Source organism: Stenella coeruleoalba (genome assembly GCF_951394435.1).
Source record: "Stenella coeruleoalba genome assembly, chromosome: 15".
In the NCBI taxonomy this organism is placed as follows: domain Eukaryota; kingdom Metazoa; phylum Chordata; class Mammalia; order Artiodactyla; family Delphinidae; genus Stenella; species Stenella coeruleoalba.
In genome coordinates, this window is record NC_137161.1 from 57,724,567 (window position 1) to 57,745,625 (window position 21,059).

At 40.8% G+C, this 21,059-nt stretch overlaps 1 protein-coding gene across 4 annotated transcripts in view; it reads left to right on the forward strand.

The window, feature by feature from the left end:
- The window catches only part of ATF7IP2 (activating transcription factor 7 interacting protein 2), a 76,915-nt gene extending 58,099 nt beyond the window's left edge, over positions 1-18,816 (forward strand). For 3 of the 4 annotated variants that reach the window (XM_079946421.1, XM_079946423.1, XM_079946422.1), the window contains exons 10-11: positions 15,384-15,469; positions 16,071-18,816. In XM_079946421.1, the coding sequence (XP_079802547.1) occupies positions 15,384-15,469; positions 16,071-16,484 (500 nt within the window). In that variant the 3' untranslated portion in view covers positions 16,485-18,816. Of the gene's footprint in view, positions 1-10,355; positions 12,164-15,383; positions 15,470-16,070 lie in introns of those variants that run through there. The other variant, XM_079946424.1, reaches the window with a different exon arrangement.
- The last annotated feature ends 2,243 nt before the right edge of the window (positions 18,817-21,059 follow it).

A 21,059-nucleotide genomic window follows, 5' to 3' on the forward strand; every position in this document is an offset into this window, starting at 1 on the left:
TTGAGACATGGTGAGGGGGAAGGGTAAGCTGGGACAAAGTGAGAGAGTGGCATGGACATATATACACTACCAAATGTAAAATAGCTAGCTACTGGGAAGCAGCCACATAGCACAGGGAGATCAGCTCGGTGCTTTGTGTCCACCTAGAGGGCTGGGATAGGGAGGGTGGGAGGGAGACACAAGAGGGAGGATATATGGGGATATATGTATATGTATAGCTGACTCACTTTGTTATACAGCAGAAACTAACACACCATTGTAAAGCAAAATTATACTCCAATAAAGATGTTAAAAAAAAAAAGGTCCACACCAAAAAAATCTAAAAAAATAAAATGGGTACATTTTATTGTATGTAAGTTATATCTGAATAGTTAATTTTTAAATGCAAACTTTAAAAATCATGTCTATCATATAAATATTTACATAAGTGAACGTGCGTCTACATGTGCATATACATGCAGCAAAGGATCTGAAAGGTCAAACACCAAAGGGGTAAGTTGAGACCAGAGGCCACAATTCTCACCTAGCAGTTTAATGAGGAGGAACTTTAAAATAATCGGGTACTGGCTCCTGTTGCTTTGAGAATACAAAGTGCTAAAGTAACCATTACTGGACTTCCCTGGTGGCGCAGTGGTTAAGAATCCACCTGCCAATGCTGGGGACACGGGTTCGATCCCTGGTCCAGGAAGATCCCACATTGCTGCGGAGCAACTAAGCCTGTGCGCCACAACTACTGAGCCTGCGTTCTAGAGCCCGTGTGTCGCAACTACTGAGCCCATGTGCTGCAGCTACTGAAGCCTGCGCACCTAGAGCCTGTGCTTCACAACAAGAGAAGCCACCGTACTGAGAAGCCCACGCACCACAGCAAAGAGTAGCCCCCACTTGCTGCAACTAGAGAAAGCCCATGCGCAGCAGCCAAGACCCAACACAGCCAAAAAAATAAAATAAAATTTAAAAAAGTAACCGTTACTCATTTTTATATAGATAAGGGTAAAAGCTGCAGAGTATTTACAAGACATTGACATTGGTGACACAAAGGATCTAAACATAAACTGGTTTGGGATAAAAATCCTGTTTTATCTCTTATCATAAAGTTGAGTTTCTGTCTTAGCCTGTTTTAATTTGCCAAGGGCTTGTTGACTTACTACCTTGAAAGAAGGAATGTTAGTTATGGGAAGTTATATCTATTAGAATTTTTTTTTGTATGAAACTGTTCACTTGAAAATTTAAAGGAGGTTATTTGTATCAGCTCTTGTGCATTGATTAAGCTGCAGATTATGATTTCACAAATTTAGTTCTAATTAACCAGTTATAAAAAGGGTGTATAGATTCTCCTACAATTTGTAATTTTTAAAATTTATTTCTTATACAGCAGGTTCTTATTATGTTTTATACATATTAGTGTATATATGTCAATCCCAATCTCCCAGTTCATCCCACCACACCCCCCCACTTTCCCCCCTTGGTGTCCATAGGTTTGTTCTCTACATCTGTGTCTCTATTTCTGTCTTGAAAACAGGTTTATCTGTACCATTTTTCTAGATTCCACATATATGCATTAATATATGATATTTGTTTTTCTCTTTCTGACTTACTTCACTCTGTATGACAGTCTGTAGGTCCATCCATGTCTCTACAAATGAACCAATTTCATTCCTTTTTATGGCTGAGTAATATTCCATTGTATATATGTGCCACATCTTCCTTATCCATTCATCTGTCGATGGACACTTAGGTTGCTTCCATGTTCTGGCTATAGTAAATAGAGCTGCAATGGACATTGTGGTACATGACTCTTTTTTTTTTTTTTTTGCGGTATGCGGGCCTCTCACTGTTGTGGCCTCTCCCGCTGCGGAGCAACATGACTCTTTTTGAATTATGGTTTTCTCAGGGTATGTGTCCAGTAGTGGGATTGCTGGGTCATATGGTAGTTCTATTTTTAGTTTTTTAAGGAACCTCCATACTGTTCTCCATAGTGGCTCTATCAATTTACATTCCTACCAACAGTGCAAGAGCGTTCCCTTTTCTCCTCACCCTCTCCAGCATTTGTTGTTTGTGGATTTTCTGATGATGCCCATTCTAACTGGTGGAGGTGATACCTCACTGTAGTTTTAATTTGCATTTCTCTAATGATTAGTGATGTTGAGCAGCTTTTCATATGCCTCTTGCCCATCTGTATGTCTTCTTTGGAGAGATGTCTATTTAGGTCTTCTGCCCATTTTTTTATTGGGTTGTTTGTTTTTTTAACATTGAGCTGCATGAGCTGTTTATATATTTGAGATTAATCCTTCATCCGTTGGTTCATTTTCAAATATTTTCTCCTATTCTGAGGGTTGTCTTTTCGTTTTGTTTATACTTCCCTTTGCTGTGCAAAAGCTTTTACGTTTCATTAGGTCCCATTTATTTATGTTTGTTTTTATTTCCATTACTCTAGGAAGTGGGTCAAAAAAGACCTTGCTGTGATTTATGTCAAAGAGTGTTCTTCCTATGTTTTCCTCTAAGAGTTTTATAGTGTCCAGTCTTACATTTAGGTCTTTAATCCATTTTGAGTTTATTTTTGTGTATGGTGTTAGGGAATGTTCTAATTTCATTCTTTTACATGTAGCTGTCCAGTTTTCCCAGCACCACTTATTGAAGAGGCTATCTTTTCTCAATTGTGTATCCTTGCCTCCTTTATCATAGATTAGTTGACCATAGGTGCATGGGTTTATCTCTGGGCTTTCTATCCTGTTCCATTGAACTGTATTTCTGTTTTTGTGCCAGTACCATATTGTCTTGATTACTGTAGCTTTGTAGTATAATCTGAAGTCAGGGAGTCTGATTCCTCTTGCTCCATTTTATTCCCTCAAGACTGCTTTGGGTATCCAGGGTCCTTTGTGTCTCCATACGTATTTTAAGATTTTTTGTTCTAGTTCTGTAAAAAATGTCACTGGTAATTTGATAGGGATTGCATTGATTCTGTAGATTGTTTTGAGTAGTATAGTCATTTTCACACTACTGATTCTTCCAATCCAAGCACATGGTATAGCTCTCCATCTGCTTGTGTTATCCTAGATTTCTTTCATCAGTGTCTTATAGTTTTCTGAGTACAGGTCTTTTGCCTCCTTAGGTAGGTGTATTCCTAGGTATTTTATTCTTTTTGTTGCAATGGTAAATGGGATTGTTTCCTTAATTTCTCTTTCTGATCTCTTGTTGTTAGTGTATAGGAATGCAAGAGATTTCTTTGCATTAATTTTGTATCCTGCAACTTTACCGAATTCATTGATTAGCTCTAGTAGTTTTCTGGTGGCATTGTTAGGATTCTCTATGTTCGTATCATGTCATCTGCAAGCAGTGACAGTTTTACTTTTTTCTTCCAATTTGTATTCCTTTTATTTCTTTTTCTTCTCTGATTGCTGTGTCTGGGACTTCGAAAACTATGTTGAATAATAGTGGTGAGAGTGGACATACATTTGTTGTTTCTCATCTTAGAGGAAATGCTTTCAGTTTTTCACCATTGAGAATGATGTTTGCTATGGGTTTGTTGTATATGGCCTTTATTATGTTGAGTTTCCCTCTATGCCCACTTTCTGGAGAGTTTTTATCATACATGGGTGTTGAATTTTGTCAAAAGCTTTTTCTGCATCTATTGAGATCATATGGTTTTTATTCAATTTGTTAATATGGTGTATCACACTGATTGATATGCCTATATTGAAGAATCCTTGTATCCCTGTGACAAATCCCACTTGATCATGGTGTGTGATCCTTTTAACTTGTTGTTGGATCCTGTTTGCTAGTATTTTGTTGAGGATTTTTGCACCTATATCCATCAGTGATATTGGTCTGTAATTTTCTTTTTTTGTAGTATCTCTGGTTTTGGTATCAGAGTGATGGTGGCCTTGTAGAATAAGTTTGGGAGTGTTCCTTCCCCTGCAGTTTTTTGGAAGTTTGAGAAGGATGGGTCTTAGCTCTTCTCTAAATGTTTGATAGAATTCACCTGTGAAGCCATCCGGTCCTGGACAGTCCTGGACTTTGGTTTGTTGGAAGATTTTTAATCACAGTTTCAATTTCATTACTTGTCATTGGTCTGTTCATATTTTCTATTTCTTCCTGGTTCAGTCGTGGAAGGTTATATCTTTCTAAGAATTTGTCCATTTCTTCCACGTTGTCCATTTTAATGGCATAGAGTTGCTTGTAGTAGTCGCTTATGATGCTTTATATTTCTGCTATGTCCATTGTAACTTCTCCTTTTTCATTTCAAATTTTATTTTATTTTATTTTATTTACATCTTTACCGGAGTATAATTGCTTTACAATGGTATGTTAGCTTCTGCTTTATAACAAAGTGAATCAGTTATACATATGTTCCCATATCTTTTCCCTCTTGCATCTCCCTCCCTCCCACCCTCCCTATCCCACCCCTCCAGGCGGTCACAAATCACCGAGCTGATCTCCCTGTGCTATGCGGCTGCTTCCCACTAGCTATCTACCCTACAGTTGGCAGTGTATATATGTCCATGCCTCTCTCTTGCTTTGTCAGAGCTTACCTTTCCCCCTCCCCATATCCTCAAGTTCATTCTCTAGTAGGTCTGTGTCTTTATTCCTGTTTTACCCCTAGGTTCTTCATGACATTTTTTTTTTCGTAAATTCCATATATATGTTAGCATACAGTATTTGTCTTTCTCTTTCTGACTTACTTCACTCTGTATGACAGACTCTAGGTCTACCCACCTCATTACAAATAGCTCAATTTCGTTTCTTTTTATGGCTGAGTAATATTCCATTGTATATATGTGCCACATCTTCTTTATCCATTCATCCGATGATGGACACTTAGGTTATTTCCATCTCCGGGCTATTGTAAATAGAGCCTCAATGAACATTTTGGTACATGAATCTTTTTGAATTATGGTTTTCTCAGGGTATGTGCGCAGTAGTGGGATTGCTGGGTCATATGGTAGTTTTATTTGTAGTTTTTTAAGGAACCTCCATACTGTTCTCCATAGTGGCTGTACCAATTCACATTCCCACCAGCAGTGCAAGAGTGTTCCCTTTTCTCCTCACCCTCTCCAGCATTTATTGTTTCTAGATTTTTTGATGGCCATTCTGACTGGTGTGAGATGATATCTCATTGTAGTTTTGATTTGCATTTCTCTAATGATTAATGATGTTGAGCATTCTTTCATGTGTTTGTTGGCAGTCTGTGTATCTTCTATGGAGAAATGTCTGTTTAGGTCTTCTACCCATTTTTGGATTGGGTTGTTTGTTTTTTTGTTATTGAGCTGCATGAGCTGCTTATAAATTTTGGAGATTAATCCTTTGTCAATTGCTTCATTTGCAAATATTTTCTCCCATTCTGAGGGTTGCCTTTTGGTCTTGTTTATGGTTTCCTTTGCTGTGCAAAAGCTTTGAAGTTTCATCAGGTCCCATTTGTTTATTTTTGTTTTTATTTCCATTTCTCTGGGAGGTGGGTCAGAAAGGATCTTGCTGTGATTTATGTCATAGAGTGTTCTGCCTATGTTTTTCTCTAAGAGTTTGATACTTTCTGGCCTTACATTTAGGTCTTTAATCCATTTTGAGCTTATTTTTGTGTATGGTGTTAGGGAGTGATCTAATCTCATACTTTTACATGTACCTGTCCAGTTTTCCCACCATCACTTATGGAAGAGGCTGTCCTTTCTCCACTGTACATTCCTGCCTCCTTTATCAAAGATAAGGTGACCATATGTGCGTGGGTTTATCTCTGGGCTTTCTATCCTGTTCCATTGATCTATCTTTCTGTTTTTGTGCCAGTACCATACTGTCTTGATTACTGTAGCTTTGTAGTATAGTCTGAAGTCAGGGAGCCTGATTCTGCCAGCACCGTTTTTCGTTCTCACGATTGCTTTGGCTATTCGGGGTCTTTTGTGTTTCCATACAAATTGTGAAATTTTTTGTTCTAGTTCTGTGAAAAATGCCATTGGTAGTTTGATAGGGATTGCATTGATTCTGTAGATTGCTTTGGGTAGTAGAGTCATTTTCACAATGTTGATTCTTCCAATCCAAGAACATGGTATATCTCTCCATCTATTTGTATCATCTTTAATTTCTTTCATCAGTGTCTTATAATTTTCTGCATACAGGTCTTTTGTCTCCTTAGGTAGGTTTATTCCTAGATATTTTATTCTTTTTGTTGCAGTGGTAAATGGGAGTGTTTTATTGATTTCACTTTCAGATTTTTCATCATTAGTGTATAGGAATGCCAGAGATTTCTGTGCATTAATTTTGTATCCTGCTACTTTACCAGATTCATTGATTAGCTCTAGTAGTTTTCTGGTAGCATCTTTAGGATTCTCTGTGTATAGTATCATGTCATCTGCAAACAGTGACAGCTTTACTTCTTCTTTTCCAATTGGGATTCCTTTTATTTCCTTTTCTTCTCTGATTGCTGTGGCTAAAACTTCCAAAACTATGTTGAATAAGATTGGTGAGAGTGGGCAACCTTGTCTTGTTCTGATCTTAGTGGAAATGCTTTCAGTTTTTCACCATTGAGGACGATGTTGGCTGTGGGTTTGTCGTATATGGCCTTTATTAAGTTGAGGAAAGTTTCCTCTATGCCTACTTGCTGCAGGGTTTTTATCATAAATGGGTATTGAATTTTGTCAAAAGCTTTCTCTGCATCTATTGAGATGATCATATGGTTTTTCTCCTTCAATTTGTTAATATGGTGTATCACATTGATTGATTTGCGTATATTGAAGAATCCTTGCATTCCTGGAATAAACCCCACTTGATCATGGTGTATGATCCTTTTAATGTGCTGTTGGATTCTGTTTGCTAGTATTTTGTTGAGGATTTTTGCATCTATGTTCATCAGTGGTATTGGCCTGTAGTTTTCTTTCTTTGTGACATCCTTGTCTGGTTTTGGTATCAAGGTGATGGTGGCCTCATAGAATGAGTTTGGGAGTGTTCCTCCCTCTGCTATATTTTGGAAGAGTTTGAGAAGGATAGGTGTTAGCTCTTCTCTAAATGTTTGATAGAATTCGCCTGTGAAACCATTTGGTCCTGGGCTTTGTTTGTTGGAAGATTTTTAATCACAGTTTCAATTTCAGTGCTTGTGATTGGTCTGTTCATATTTTCTATTTCTTCCTGATTCAGTCTTGGCAGGTTGTGCATTTCTAAGAATTTTTCCATTTCTTCCAGGTTGTCCATTTTATTGGCATAGAGTTGCTTGTAGTAATCTTTCATGATCTTTTTTATTTCTGCAGTGTCAGTTGTTACTTCTCCTTTTTCATTTCTAATTCTATTGATTTGAGCCTTCTCCCTTTTTTCTTGATGAGTCTGGCTAATGGTTTATCAATTTTGTTTATCTTCTCAAAGAACCAGCTTTTATTTTTGTTGATCTTTGCTATCGTTTCCTTCATTCTTTTTCATTTATTTCTGATCTGATTTTAATGATTTCTTTCCTTCTACTAACTTTGCGGTTTTTTTGTTCTTCTTTCTCTAATTGCTTTAGGTGCAAGGTTAGGTTGTTTATTTGAGATGTTTCCTGTTTCTTAAGGTAGGATTGTATTGCTATAATCTTCCCTCTTAGAACTGCTTTTGCTGCATCCCATAGATTTGGGGTCGTCGTGTCTCCATTGTCATTTGTTTCTAGGTAATTTTTTATTTCCTCTTTGATTTCTTCAGTGATCACTTCGTTATTAAGTAGTGTATTGTTTAGCCTCCATGTGTTTGTATTTTTTACAGATCTTTTCCTGTAATTGATATCTAGTGTCATAGCATTGTGGTGGGAAAAGATACTTGAAACACTTTCAATTTTCTTAAATTTACCAAGGCTTGACTTGTGACCCAAGATATGATCTATCCTGGAGAATGTTCCATGAGCACTTGAGAAAAATGTGTATTCTGTTGTTTTTGGATGGAATGTCCTATAATTATCAAGTAAGTCCATCTTGTTTAATGTATCATTTAAAGCTTGTGTTTCCTTATTTATTTTCATTTTGGATGATCTGTCCATTGGTGAAAGTGGGGTGTTAAAATCCCCTACTATGAATGTGTTACTGTCGATTTCCCCTTTTATGGCTGTTAGTATTTGCCTTATGTATTGAGGTGCTCCTATGTTGGGTGCATAAATATTTACAATTGTTATATCTTCTTCTTGGATCGATCCCTTGATCATTATGTAGTGTCCTTCTTTGTCTCTTCTAATAGTCTTTATTTTAAGGTCTATTTTGTGTGATGTGAGAATTGCTACTCCAGCTTTCTTTTCATTTCCATTTGCATGAAATATCTTTTTCCATCCCCTTACTTTCAGTCTGTATGTGTCTCTAGGTCTGAAGTGGGTCTCTTGTAGACAGCAAATATATGGGTCTTGTTTTTGTATCCATTCAGCCAACCTGTGTCTTTTGGTGGGAGCATTTAGTCCATTTACATTTAAGGTAATTATCGATATGTATGTTCCTATTCCCATTTTCTTAATTGTTTTGGGTTCGTTATTGTAGGTCTTTTCCTTCTCTCATATTTCTTGCCTAGAGAAGTTCCTTTAGCAGTTGTTGTAAAGCTGGTTTGGTGGTGTTGAACTCTCTCAGCTTTTCCTTGTCTGTAAAGGTTTTAATTTCTCCATCAAATCTGAATGAGATCCTTGCAGGGTAGAGTAATCTTGGTTGCAGGTTTTACTCCTTCATCACTTTAAATATGTCCTGCCAGTCCCTTCTGGCTTGCAGAGTTTCTGCTGAAAGATCAGCTGTTAACCTTATGGGGATTCCCTTGTGTGTTATTTGTTGTTTTTCCCTGGCTGCTTTTAATATGTTTTCTTTGTATTTAATTTTTGACAGTTTGATAAATATGTGTCTTGGCATATTTCTCCTTGGATTTATCCTGTATGGGACTCTCTGTGCTTCCTGGACTTGATTAACTATTTCCTTTCCCATATTAGGGAAGTTTTCAACTATAATCTCTTCAAATATTTTCTCAGTCCCTTTCTTTTTGTCTTCTTCTTCTGGAACCCCTATAATTCGAATGTTGGTGTGTTTAATGTTGTCCCAGAGGTCTCTGAGACTGTCCTCAGTTCTTTTCATTCTTTTTTCTTTATTCTGCTCTGCAGTAGTTATTTCCACTGTTTTTATCTTCCAGGTCACTTATCTGTTCTTCTGCCTCAGTTATTCTGCTATTGATCCCATCTAGAGTGTTTTTAATTTCATTTAATGTGTTGTTCATTGTTGTTTGTTTCATCTTTAGTTCTTCTAGGTCCTTTTTAAATGTTCTTGCATTTTGTCCATTCTATTTCCAAGATTGGGGATCATCTTTACTATCATTATTCTGAATTCTTTTTCTGGTAGACTGCCTATTTCCTCTTCATTTGTTAGGTCTGGTGGGTTTTTATCTTGCTCCTTCATCTTCTGTGTGTTTTTCTGTCTTCTCATTTTGCTTATCTTACTGTGTTTGGGGTCTCCTTTTTGCAGGCTGTAGGTTCATAGTTCCTGTTGTTTTTGGTGTCTGTCCCCAGTGGCTAAGGTTGGTTCAGTGGGTTGTGTCGGCTTCCTGGTGGAGGGGACTAGTGCCTGTGTTCTGGTGGATGAGGCTGGATCTTGTCTTTCTGGTGGGCAGGTCCACGTCTGGTGGTGTGTTTTGGGGTGTCTGTGGACTTATTATGATTTTAGGCAGCCTCTCTGCTAATGGGTGGGGTTGTGTTCCTGTCTTGCTCGTTGTTTGGCATAGCATGTCCAGCATCCAGCACTGTAGCTTGCTGGTGATTGAGTGAAGCTGGGTGCTGGTGTTGAGATGATCTCTGGGAGATTTTTGCCGTTTGATAGTATGTGTAGCTGGGAGGTCTCTTGTGGACCAGTGTCCTGAAGTTGGCTCTCCCACCTCAGAGGCACAGCACTGACTCCTGGCTGCAGCACCAAGAGCCTTTCATCCACACGGCTCAGAATAAAAGGGAGAAAAAGTAGAAAGAAAGAAGTAGTAGAAGTAGAAAGAAAGGAGGGAGGGAGGGAGGGAGGGAGGAAGGAAGGAAGGAGGGAAGGAAGGAAAAAAAGAAGGAAGATAAAGTAACATAAAGTAAGATAAAATATAATAAAGTTATTAAAATAAAAAATAATTAAGAGAAAAGAATTTTAAAAAAAAGATGGATGGATAGAACCCTAGGACAAATGGTGGAAGCAAAGCTATACAGACAAAATCTCACACAGAAGCATACACATACACACAAAAAGAGGAAAAGGGGAAAAAAATCATAAATCTTGCTCTCAAAGTCCACCTCCTCAATTTGGGATGACTCGTTGTCTATTCATGTATTCCACAGATGCAGGGTACATCAAGTTGATTGTGGAGCTTTAATCCGCTGCTTCTGAGGCTGCTGAGATTTCCCTTTCTCTTCTTTGTTCGCACAGCTCCCAGGGGCTCAGCTTTGGATTTGGCCCCGCCTCTGCATGTAGGTCGCCGGAGTGCATCTGTTCTTCGCTCAGACAGGACGGGGTTAAAGGAGCAGCTGATTCTGGGGCTCTGGTTCACTCAGGCCAGGGGGAGGGTGGTCCATGGAGTGTGGGGGGAACCTGCGGCAGCAGAGACCGGCGTGACGTTGCACCAGCCTGAGGTGAGCCGTGCGTTCTCCCGGGGGAGTTGTCCCTGGATCCCGGCACCCTGGCAGTGGCAGGCTGCACAGGCTCCCCAGAGGGGAGGTGGGGATAGTGACCTGTGCTCACACACAGGCTTCTTGGTGGCGGCAGCAGCAGCCTTAGCGTCTCATGCCCGTCTCTGGGGTCTGTGCTTTTAGCCGCGGCTCGCGCCCATCTCTGGAGCTCCTTTAAGCAGCACTCTTAATCCCCTCTCCTTGTGTACCAGGAAACAAAGAGGGAAGAAAAAGTCTCTTGCCTCTTCGACAGGTCCAGACTTTTCCCAGATTCCCTCCCAGCTAGCCGTGGTGCACTAACCCCCTGCAGGCTGTGTTCACACCGCGAACCCCAGTCCTCTCCCTGGGCTCTGACCGAAGCCCGAGCCTCAGCTCCCAGCCCCGCCCGCTCCAGCAAGTGAGCAGACAAGCCTCTCTGGCTGGTGAGTGCCGGTCGGCCCTGATCCTCTGTGTGGAAATCTCTCTGCTTTGTCCCCCGCACCCCTGTTGCTGTGCTCTCCTCCGCGGCTCTGAAGCTTTCCCCCTCCGCCACCTGCAGTCTTTGCCCGCGAAGGGGCTTCCTAGTGTGTGGAAACCTTTCCTCCTTCACAGCTCCCTCCCACTGGTGCAGGTCCGGTCCCTCTCCTTTGGTCTCTGTTTATTCTTTATCTTTTGCCCTACCCAGGTACCTGGGGGGTTTCTTGCCTTTTGGGAGGTCTGAGGTCTTCTGCCAGCGTTCAGTAGGTGTTCTGTAGGAGTTATTCCACGTGTAGATGTATTTCTGGTGTATCTGTGGGAAGAAGGTGATCTCCGCGTCTTACTCTTCTGCCATCTTCCCAGAAGCCTCTCTAATTTTATTGATTTGAGTCCTCTCCCTCTTTTTCTTGTTGAGTCTGGCTAAAGGTTTATCAATTTTATTTATCTTTTCAAAGAACCAGCTTTTAGTTTTATTGATCTTTGCTATTGTTTTCTTTGTTTCTATTTCATTTATTTCTGCTCTGATCTTTATGATTTCTTTCCTTCTACTAATTTTGTGTTTTGTTTGTTCTTCTTTCTGTAGATCCTTTAGGTGTAAGGTTAGATTGTTTGAGATTTTTCTTGTTTCTTGAGGAAGGATTGTATAGCTATCAACTTCCCTCTTAGAACTGCTTTTGCTGCATCCCATAGGTTTTGGATCGTCATGTTTTCATTGTCATTTGTCTCTGGGTATTTTTTGATTTCCTCTTTGATTTTTTCAGTGATCTCTTGGTTATTTAGTAATGTATTGTTTTTCCTCCATGTGTTTGTGTTTTTTTACATTTTTTCCCTGTAATTTATTTCTAATCTCAAAGCATTGTGGTTGGAAAAGATGTTTGATATGATTTCAATTTTCTTAAATTTACCGAGCCTTGATTTGTGACCCAAGATGTGATCTATCCTAGAGAATGTTCCGTGTGCACTTGAGAAGAAAGTGTAATCTGCTGGTTTTGGATGGAATGTCCTATAAATATATATTAAATCTATCTGGTCTAATGTGTCATTTAAAGCTGTGTTTCCTTATTAATTTTCTGTCTCGATTATTTGTCCATTGGTGTAAGTGAGATGTTGAAGTCCCCCACTATTATTGTGTAACTGTCGATTTCCTCTTTTATAGGTGTTAACAGTTGCCTTATGTATTGAGGTGCTCCTATGTTGGGTGCATATATATTTAAAATTGTTATATCTTCTTCCTGGATTGATCCCTTGATTGTTATGTAGTGTCTTCCTTGTCTCTTGTAACATTCTTTATTTTAAATTCTGTTTTATCTGATATGAGTATTGCTACTCCAGCTTTCTTTTGATTTCCATTTACATGGAATATCTTTTTCTATCCCCTCACTTTCAGTCTGTATGTGTCCCTGGGTCTGAAGTGAGTCTCTTGTAGACAGCATATATATGGGTCTTATTTTTATATCCATTCAGTGAGCCTGTGTCTTTTGGTTGGAGCATTTAATCCATTCACGTTTAAGGTGATTATTGATATGTATGTTCCTATTATCATTTTCTTAATTGTTATGGGTTTGTTTCTGTAGGTCATTTTCTTCTTTTGTGTTTCCCACTTAGAGAAGTTCCTTTAGCATTTGTTGTAGAGCTGGTTTGGTGGTGCTGAATTCTCTTAGCTTTTGCTTGTCTGTAAAGCTTTTGATTTCTCCATCAAACCTAAAGAGATCCTTGCCGGGTAGAGTAATCTTGGTTGTAGGTTCTTCCCTTTCATCGCTTTAAATATATCATGCCACTCCCTTCTGGCTTGTAGAGTTTCTGCTGAGAAATCAGCTATCCTTATGGGAGTTCCCTTGTATGTTACTTGTCATTTTTCCCTGTTGCTTTCAGTAAGTTTTCTTTGTCTTTAGTTTTTGTCAGTTTGATTACTGTGTGTCTCAGCATGTTTCTCCTTGGGTCTATCCTGCCTGGGACTCTGTGCTTCCTGGACTTGGCTGGCTATTTCCTTTCCTATGTTAGGGAAGTTTTTGAGTGTAATCTCTTCAAACAGTTTCTCGGGTCCTTTCTATCTTCTCCTTCTGGGACCCCTATAATGAGAATGTTGGTGCATTTAATGTTGTCCCAGAGGTCTCTTAAGCTGTCTTCATTTCTTTTCATTCTCTTTTCTTTATTTTGTTCCATGGCGGTGAATGCCACCATTCATCTCCCAGGTTACTTATCTGTTCTGCCTCAGTTATTCTGCTATTGATTCTTTCTAATTCATTTTTCATTTCAGTTATTGTATTGTTCATCTCTGTTTGTTTGTTCTTTAATTCTTCTAGGTCTTTATTAAACATTTCTTGCATCTTCTGGATCTTTGCCTCCATTCTTTTTCCGAGGTCCTGGATCATCTTCATTATCATTATTCTGAATTCTTTTTCTGGAAGGTTGCCTATTTCCACTTCATTTAGTTCTTTTTCTGGGGTTTTATCTTGTTTCTTCATCTGGTACATAGTCCTCTGCCTTTTCGTTTTGTCTGTCTTTCTGTGAATATGGTTTTTGTTCCACAGGCTGCAGAATTGTAATTCTTCTTGCTTCTGCTGTCTGCCCTCTGGTGGATGAGGCTATCTAAGAGGCTTGTGCAAGCTTCCTGTTGGAAGGGACTGGTGGTGGGTAGAGCTGAGTGTTGCTCTGTTGGGCAGAGCTCAGTAAAACTTTAATCTGCTTGTCTGCTGATGGGTGGGGCTGGGTTCCCTCACTGTTGGTTGTTTGGCCTGAGGCGACCCAGCACTGGAGCCTACCCGGCTCTTTGGTGGGGCTAATGGTGGACTCTGGGAGGGCTCATGCCAAGGAGTATTTCCCAGAACTTCTGCTGCCAGTGTCCTTGTCCCCACGGTGAGCCACAGCCACCCCCCGCCTCTGCAGGAGACCCTCCAACACTAGCAGGTAGGTCTGGTTCAGTCTCCTGTGGGGTCACTGCTCCTTCCTCTGGGTCCTGATGTGCACACTACTTTGTGTGTGCCCTCCAGAGGGGAGTCTCTGTTTCCCCCAGTCCTGTCGAATTCTGCAATCAAATCCCACTAGCCTTCAAAGTCTGATTCTCTAGGAATTCCTCCCCCCATTGCCAGACCCCCAGGTTGGGAAGCTGGACATGGGGCTCAGACCCTTCACTCCAGTGGATGGTCTCCTGTGGTATAATTGTTCTCCAGTTTGTGAGTCACCACCTAGCGGTTATGAGATTTGATTTTATTGTGATTGCGCCCCTCCTACCGCCTCACTGCGGCTTCTCCTTTGTCTTTGGATGTGGGGGTATCTTTTTTGGTGAGTTCCAGTGTCTTCCTGTCAATGAGTGTTCAGCAGTTAGTTGTGGTTCTGCTGCTCTCGCAAGAGGGAGTGAGCACACATCCTTTTACTCTGCCATTTTGAACCAATCTCTCATGCATCGATTCTCTTACAATTAAAAGCGTAAAATCATTACCTTTACAAAAACGTATTTTAACACCAGTAAATAAAGCGATTAATAAGTTATCTTTGAAACAGTGTAGAATCTCAATTATCCTTGTCAGTTAAAAGAAAAATACAAGTAAAAAATTTTATTGGGGGAGATTCTTAAAGTACGTTAAACAGTTATATCACTGCACACACAGTGGATTAAAAATGATTTTTGCTGCTTATTAGATATGTTCAAACTTCTGAAATTTTTAGCTGTCTGGTCCTATTACTTTCCACCATGGAGGCACTTTTCTTACTATCCCCATGGTACTTTCCCCAGTTGTCCTCAAACCATTCTTGTGCCTACTAAACCTTCTTTCTCTCCCTCACACCATTTTCTCTATTTTCCTCCTTTTCTTCTTCTAACCATCTCTCTTTCTTCCATTCTCTCTTCTGTCTCTCCTCCCTTCCCCTCCCTTTCAGCAGTCCACAATTGATGTCTAATTCCCTCTAGGCTACCATGGGATACCTCCAACCCCAGCCTGCATGAGTTTTAGTTTGAATTCCCAGGCCTTGTTTGTATCACACATTCTTATAGGATTGTAAACAGTTCTGTGTTTGCAAACATCCTTGTTGACCTAACAGAGCAAAATCTGCCTCTAAGACTGCTAAGCAGGAATCCCTCTACCATGGGTAATTTTTCCTAGTTCCCAGTTGCATCATGACATTAGTGTTTACCTTGAGGAATTTTTGTCACATTAAAGAAAAATTCTCTATATTTGATACCTTTGCATATCAAAAGTTATCTTCTTATTTCACAGTTTTATAATTTTAGTTCACATTTAATTACTACCCAAGATGTAAACTACTGTTTGCTTTAAAGGCTATGGGACTGATTATTGTAGATACATTTTACTTTTAAACCTTCTGTTGTTCACAGAAAGTCCAGTATCCATGCTTGAGTCACCTACGAAAGCTATTTCAATCTCAAAAGAGACAACCCCAGAGGCACAAAATGCAGCCCAGGTACTGATATGAAATGTTCTGTAAGGGATATTCGTTCCAAATTGAGTGGAAGTATCCATTTTACTCATAAAGAAACATTTGGGTTACATTTCATCTTAGAAAGCACTTTAATATGCTTTTTCAAATGTGCTATTGTGAGTCTACTTATTTACTCAATTAAAATAATTTAATTGAATTTTCCAGAAGCTACAGAATTAGAACAACTACATTTTTTAGTCCAACAAATTGGAAAAGATTTTTAAGAATAATAACCATTGTTGATGAAGGTGGATGGAAATGGGTGTTCTCCTACACTCACACTTTTCATGTTTGGGAACACAGGTTTGGAAATGAGATGGAATATTTCTCCAGAATGTCTGGGCCCTAACCCATTCTGGATTAGTGATATTCCAGAGTGTAGAGATCTTAACTCTTAAAGAAGCTTATGCTTGAAAGAAACTGGATCCAGCCTCACGTATCCTTGAAGCATCCTTTTGTTCTTATGATTTTGATAAATGGATTGAGGAATGGGAAATATATATTGTAGAACTGCAGCTGACCACTTAAAAAAAATCAGAACCCACCAATTCAGCTTGCTAAACTTTTTATAAATGTGTTTTAGGTTCTTGAATCCTTTGAGCACCTGCCACCTCTCCCAGAACTACCACCACTACTACCCGAACTGGTAGACAAAATCCGAGACACACTTCCTCCCCAGAAGCCTGAGCTCAAAGTAAAACGGGTGCTGAGACCCAAGGGCATTGCCCTGACTTGGAACATAACCAAAATCAATCCCAAGTGTGCCCCCGTGGAAAGCTACCACATCTTCCTGTGCCATGACATCCCTAATAATAAGATGAGCTGGAAGAAAGTTGGAGAAATTAAAGCTTTACCACTCCCAATGGCCTGTACTTTATCTCATTTTTTAACTTCCAACAAATATTATTTTACTGTCCAGTCAAAAGACATTTTTGGGCGATATGGACCATTTTGTGATATAAAATCTATTCCTGGGTTTTCTGAAAATCTTACCTAAAAGTAAGAAAAGTATTTGATAATTATATATTGTACTACATTTTTTTTTCATACTTCAGTTGTTTGTTTACAATGGTTCTCTAACCCTATTCAATGTCTTAAAGGGCCAGTTCAGATTGTGAACCCTTTATACAGGGACAGTCCTCTTCCCTATGTTGTAAGTGGCCTCTAGTTTCATGAATTTCTGATTTGCATTCAATAAATACTTCCAATGGATATGTTCTAAGACATACACCATCATGGACCCATGTCGCTAAGCTGTGTTAGTTACAATACATTCGGTAACTATGGAGCTGCTGCTTCTATCAGAAGCCCTAGGATGCAAGCAACCACTATTTCCTCTCTTGAATATCAGCTTTTGGTGACCTGCTTGTGGTCAGTATAGGTACAGGAAAATTCAGCTCTTTACTGAGGCCAGATCATCCTTGGGGTGCATCTACACCAAGATTTTATGAAAATATGTCTTCCCGTTCTGTTCAAATTCTAAGGGCTATTAATTTGTGCCCCTCCCTACTCCCCCCTTTTGTTTTAGGCCATGTCAATCATTTAGGGAAATAGTCTAGGTTTTCCCGAAATCGGTTTGTATACTTACATATGTAATAAAACTACTTAAATGTATGCTGTGTACACAAAAAATACAGTATCTCTTGTAAAATAAAAAATTACCCAACCTGCTATTTCAGTGGAGGAAAATGGAGTTGTCTGCCTTAGATTTAAGGCTTTAATTTGCTGATTCCCTAATGAGACCCTTTGCTTATTTCCTGGCTACCGTCATTACTTACAACATAACACTAAGGGGCTCCCATAGATGTCCTGCTTACCTCTGTCTGAGGGAACACTGATGTGAGCTGTGGCTCCTACAAGTAGCCCAAGAAACTTGACGGGTGGGCAGACTGGGTAAGTGTAAGTCAGTCCCTAATGGGACAAACCATGGATGAGTAATACTAGGACACTGAGAAAACAGAAAAATAACAGTTAGTGTGAAAGTCTGTTCAAGAGAGGCATTCTCTTCTGGTATATAGTGAAAGTTCAGGCCTCAGAGGCTCTGAGATTTAAAAAATTGAACAGGAATGGCTTTCCTTGGCATTTTGTGAATGCTGTCACATCTTCAGTCATAAATAAAGATGTTATTTTTCAGTCTCCTGTGTCTACCTTTTAAAACATTATGACTGAAAGAGCCAAATTCTGACCTGAATTTGAAGAGATGAGCTGCCCTCTGTGAGGTCCTATTTCAGGCTCGGAGCAGTGGAGGGTGTCCTGCAGCACAGGACAAGGGCTTCACTTGAGGACAACTGCACCCTTGGGTTGGCATCAACTAGCCATTCACTCACTGAGCGAAGCCCAAAGCCAAGACTTTGGTGTGCATCAGCAGAGCGAAACTGCATCCCAACCAGCAGATCTTCTGGAATGTTGATAGGTATACAAGTCTTAAGCAAAAGAGCTCTTCACAATAGTAGAATGAGGAGGAACGCTGATAGCAAGCAAGCATCTTACAGCTGGTGGCCCAGAAAGCATTAATGTTTCTTGCCTTTTGGAGGGGCAGGAGCAAGATCCTCAACTGTTACCTATCAGGGACACCAGAAGAGAACCGGCCTGAGAACAAGACCCAGGACTGTACAGTTACATAGTACAAGGTAAACACCCCACCTCCACCCAGGAAACGTTTCATGCGCTTTTGGTGGGAAACCTTTATGCCTCCTTGAAGCAACAGACCCAAACTCCTGATTGATGAGCTAAAATTGAATATATTGAGAAAAGGCTGTGGGGCCGTTCCTGGAATCAGCAGGGAGCTGAGAGACTCTGGCTTGGAAAACAGGAAAGGGGAAAAAAAGATACTTTGCAACAAATTCCCATGAGGTTTCAAACCTGAGACAGTTTATGCAATTTATACCCCATAATAATATGTTAAGATATTTTCTGCCCATTTTAAAGAGTGGAAACAGGTCCGGGGAGCTTAGTTGGCTTGCCCGAGTCACAGAGACCCAGCCCATTCACATGCGGCGCCCTGGTCCTGGGTTCCGGCTGTATACACAGGCTGTGCGGCCTCGTGGGGACAATGGGCGGAACAGAAAGCCTTTCCCACTGTCCTTGCTGCCTTGTGGTTCCAGAATCAAAGCCCAGACACATATCAGATTGGCTTATCCTAGGGCATGTGTCAAAGCTGCAAGGCGAACAAGAAAGTAAACCTCTGGCATTTTTGGTCAGTGAGAGGTATACTCCGCTACTCTTGACACTCAGGGTAGGTGTAGTGGCTTTGGATGATGTCCATGTCGCTAAGCTGGAACTACCTTTCCAAGGATGTCCTTCCCTGGCTGGTTCAAGTTTAGCGTTGGTCACGTGACACTGCATGCATTTTGGAGCAGAAGCAAAACATCAGTTCTGTGTTTTATGTTCTGAAGATAGACACGGGGCATCAGAGCGTGGAGGCTTCTATGCTCTGCTGGCTCATAGACCCACAGCTCCTGCCAAGTGCCTGGCCAAGTGAAGGGCACCTCTGCGTGCTGCTCTGTGCCTTTCCTATAGGCCGTGTTTCCTGTGGCTTCGAGGCTGGAGGTAGTCACACACAGACGTGCTTCCAGTTCGTACTTGTCCGCTTCCTTCCTTCCTTCCTTCCTGACGGCCACCTGGCTGACCTCTGGCAACTCCAGACTCAACACTAGACCCAGAGGGAACACTTTGCATAAGCTTCTCCACCAGCTCTCCCACACTGGGCCAAGCCTAGCCCCTGTAATCAGTTCCAAGTTCTATAGTTTTGATGGCTTCCTCACCAAGACCACAGGGCCCCCAGACAGAGGAGGCGCATCCTCACCCCGGGAATTGAGTATCAGGGCAGTAGCTTGTCCACCTGTCCTGGACACTGAATGTCTCCTACGTTGTTCTCGTGGGATAAGGAATTCACAGACAGACCCTGAGTCTGAAAGCCAGTTCCAACACTTACCGTGAGGTCAGCATCTCTGAGCCTGCTTTTTCTCAATGTGTAGAATGAAGGCAGTGCTGACTCCTTCCTTCTGCCTCTTTCTCCCTCTCTTTCCTTGTTTAACTGGTTCTGCTGCCTGAGCTCAAGAGCCCTGATTCAGGGTCATTGTAAGGAGTTAACGATGTAACATAGAATACCTAGGACAAAGCAAGTCCTTTATTAGTAAATGGTAGAAAGCAAAAACGTAAAACCTTTGCTGGGGATGGGTAAATTAGAAATACCTTGTTTCCGAGGTAACTGCTAATTTACTGGGCCAAAGGGTCAGCAGGAGATGGCATGTCACTCAGAGGTGGCCATGGAGATAGAAGAAAATTCTTCTAAAAATCATAATGTGAACGCGTTTCCAATATGGAGATAGAGGCAGAGATTGGAGTGATGCAGCCACAAGCCAAGGAACACCGGAGCCACCAGAAGCTGGAAGAGCCTCTGGAGGGAGCACAGCCCAGCCAACACCTGGATTTCAGACGTCTGTAGAGCTATGAGAAAATACACGTCTGTTGTTCTGAGCCACCAAGTTTGTGGTAATTTGTTACAACAGCCCTAGGGAAACTAACACAAGCACTCTTCCCTGGGACCACGATTTGTTCAAAACGTGGACACCTGGCCCTTACCCCATATGCTGCGGAGGTGGGGCCTCCTGTGTGTTCCTAGACACTCATGTTGGCCGGGGGGGGGGGGGGTTTATGCCCCCAACATGGAAGATGCAAAGCCTCTGTCAATCATTTCACAATGTCTTCTGTCAGTGAGATGTGCCCGACATCGTGACATCAGATGGTGGCTTTATCTTTAACTGGTAGATGGCAGCTCTTGAAGAATAATCAGTATCAAGGCTTCAGAAAACAAAGAGCCTTATTTGGGGTCCTAAGAATTGCAATTCGGGAGTCACAGATTCAGGTAAAACCAAAAGAGTATTCTGGGGAAGAGGGAATCAGGGGCTTATAAAGGCAAAAGCCACAAGGTTATGGTCTGGCGAGAATTATGACTGATGCAAAAAGGAAATATTTGTCTTTAAGGGATAGGCTGAAACGAGTTATTTAGGGTAAGGGTCTAATAGGTATCTTGAACTTCTGGAACATTGTGCAGATGTTCTGGATGCCCGTGTTAAGATACTAAGTGGTCAAAGGTCAGATTCCACCCGGAATGAGACGTGCGTGAATCCCACTTCCTCGACAGCCTCCTGGCTCCTTTCCAGAGAGCTCTCTTAGCAATACTCACTCCATCTTATTTTCCTTTGACACAGCTGAAGTGGCAAATGCTCAGAGATAGACTTACATTACCTGTTACCACAAATCCAGAGGATAGAGTTAAATCATTGAATTTTAAAAATCAGGAGTCCTACAGTGCAGACAAATGTAATTCAGTCAGTTCCTACCTTTCAGCCTCCTGAGATTTTCTCAGGGGGAGGATGTGGCTACTTGATTTTTTTTATCTGTGTTGAAAGGGATCAAAACGTGCCACCACAAAATATGCCACTTTGGCATAAGGATTATGTTGAGCTGAACGCATTTGAGAAAACCGAAGACACAGGAAGAGTTCACTTGGCTCCCCCTTTCTGCCTAAAATCAAGGCATAAATTTCCACTTGTAAAGGTGACATAAA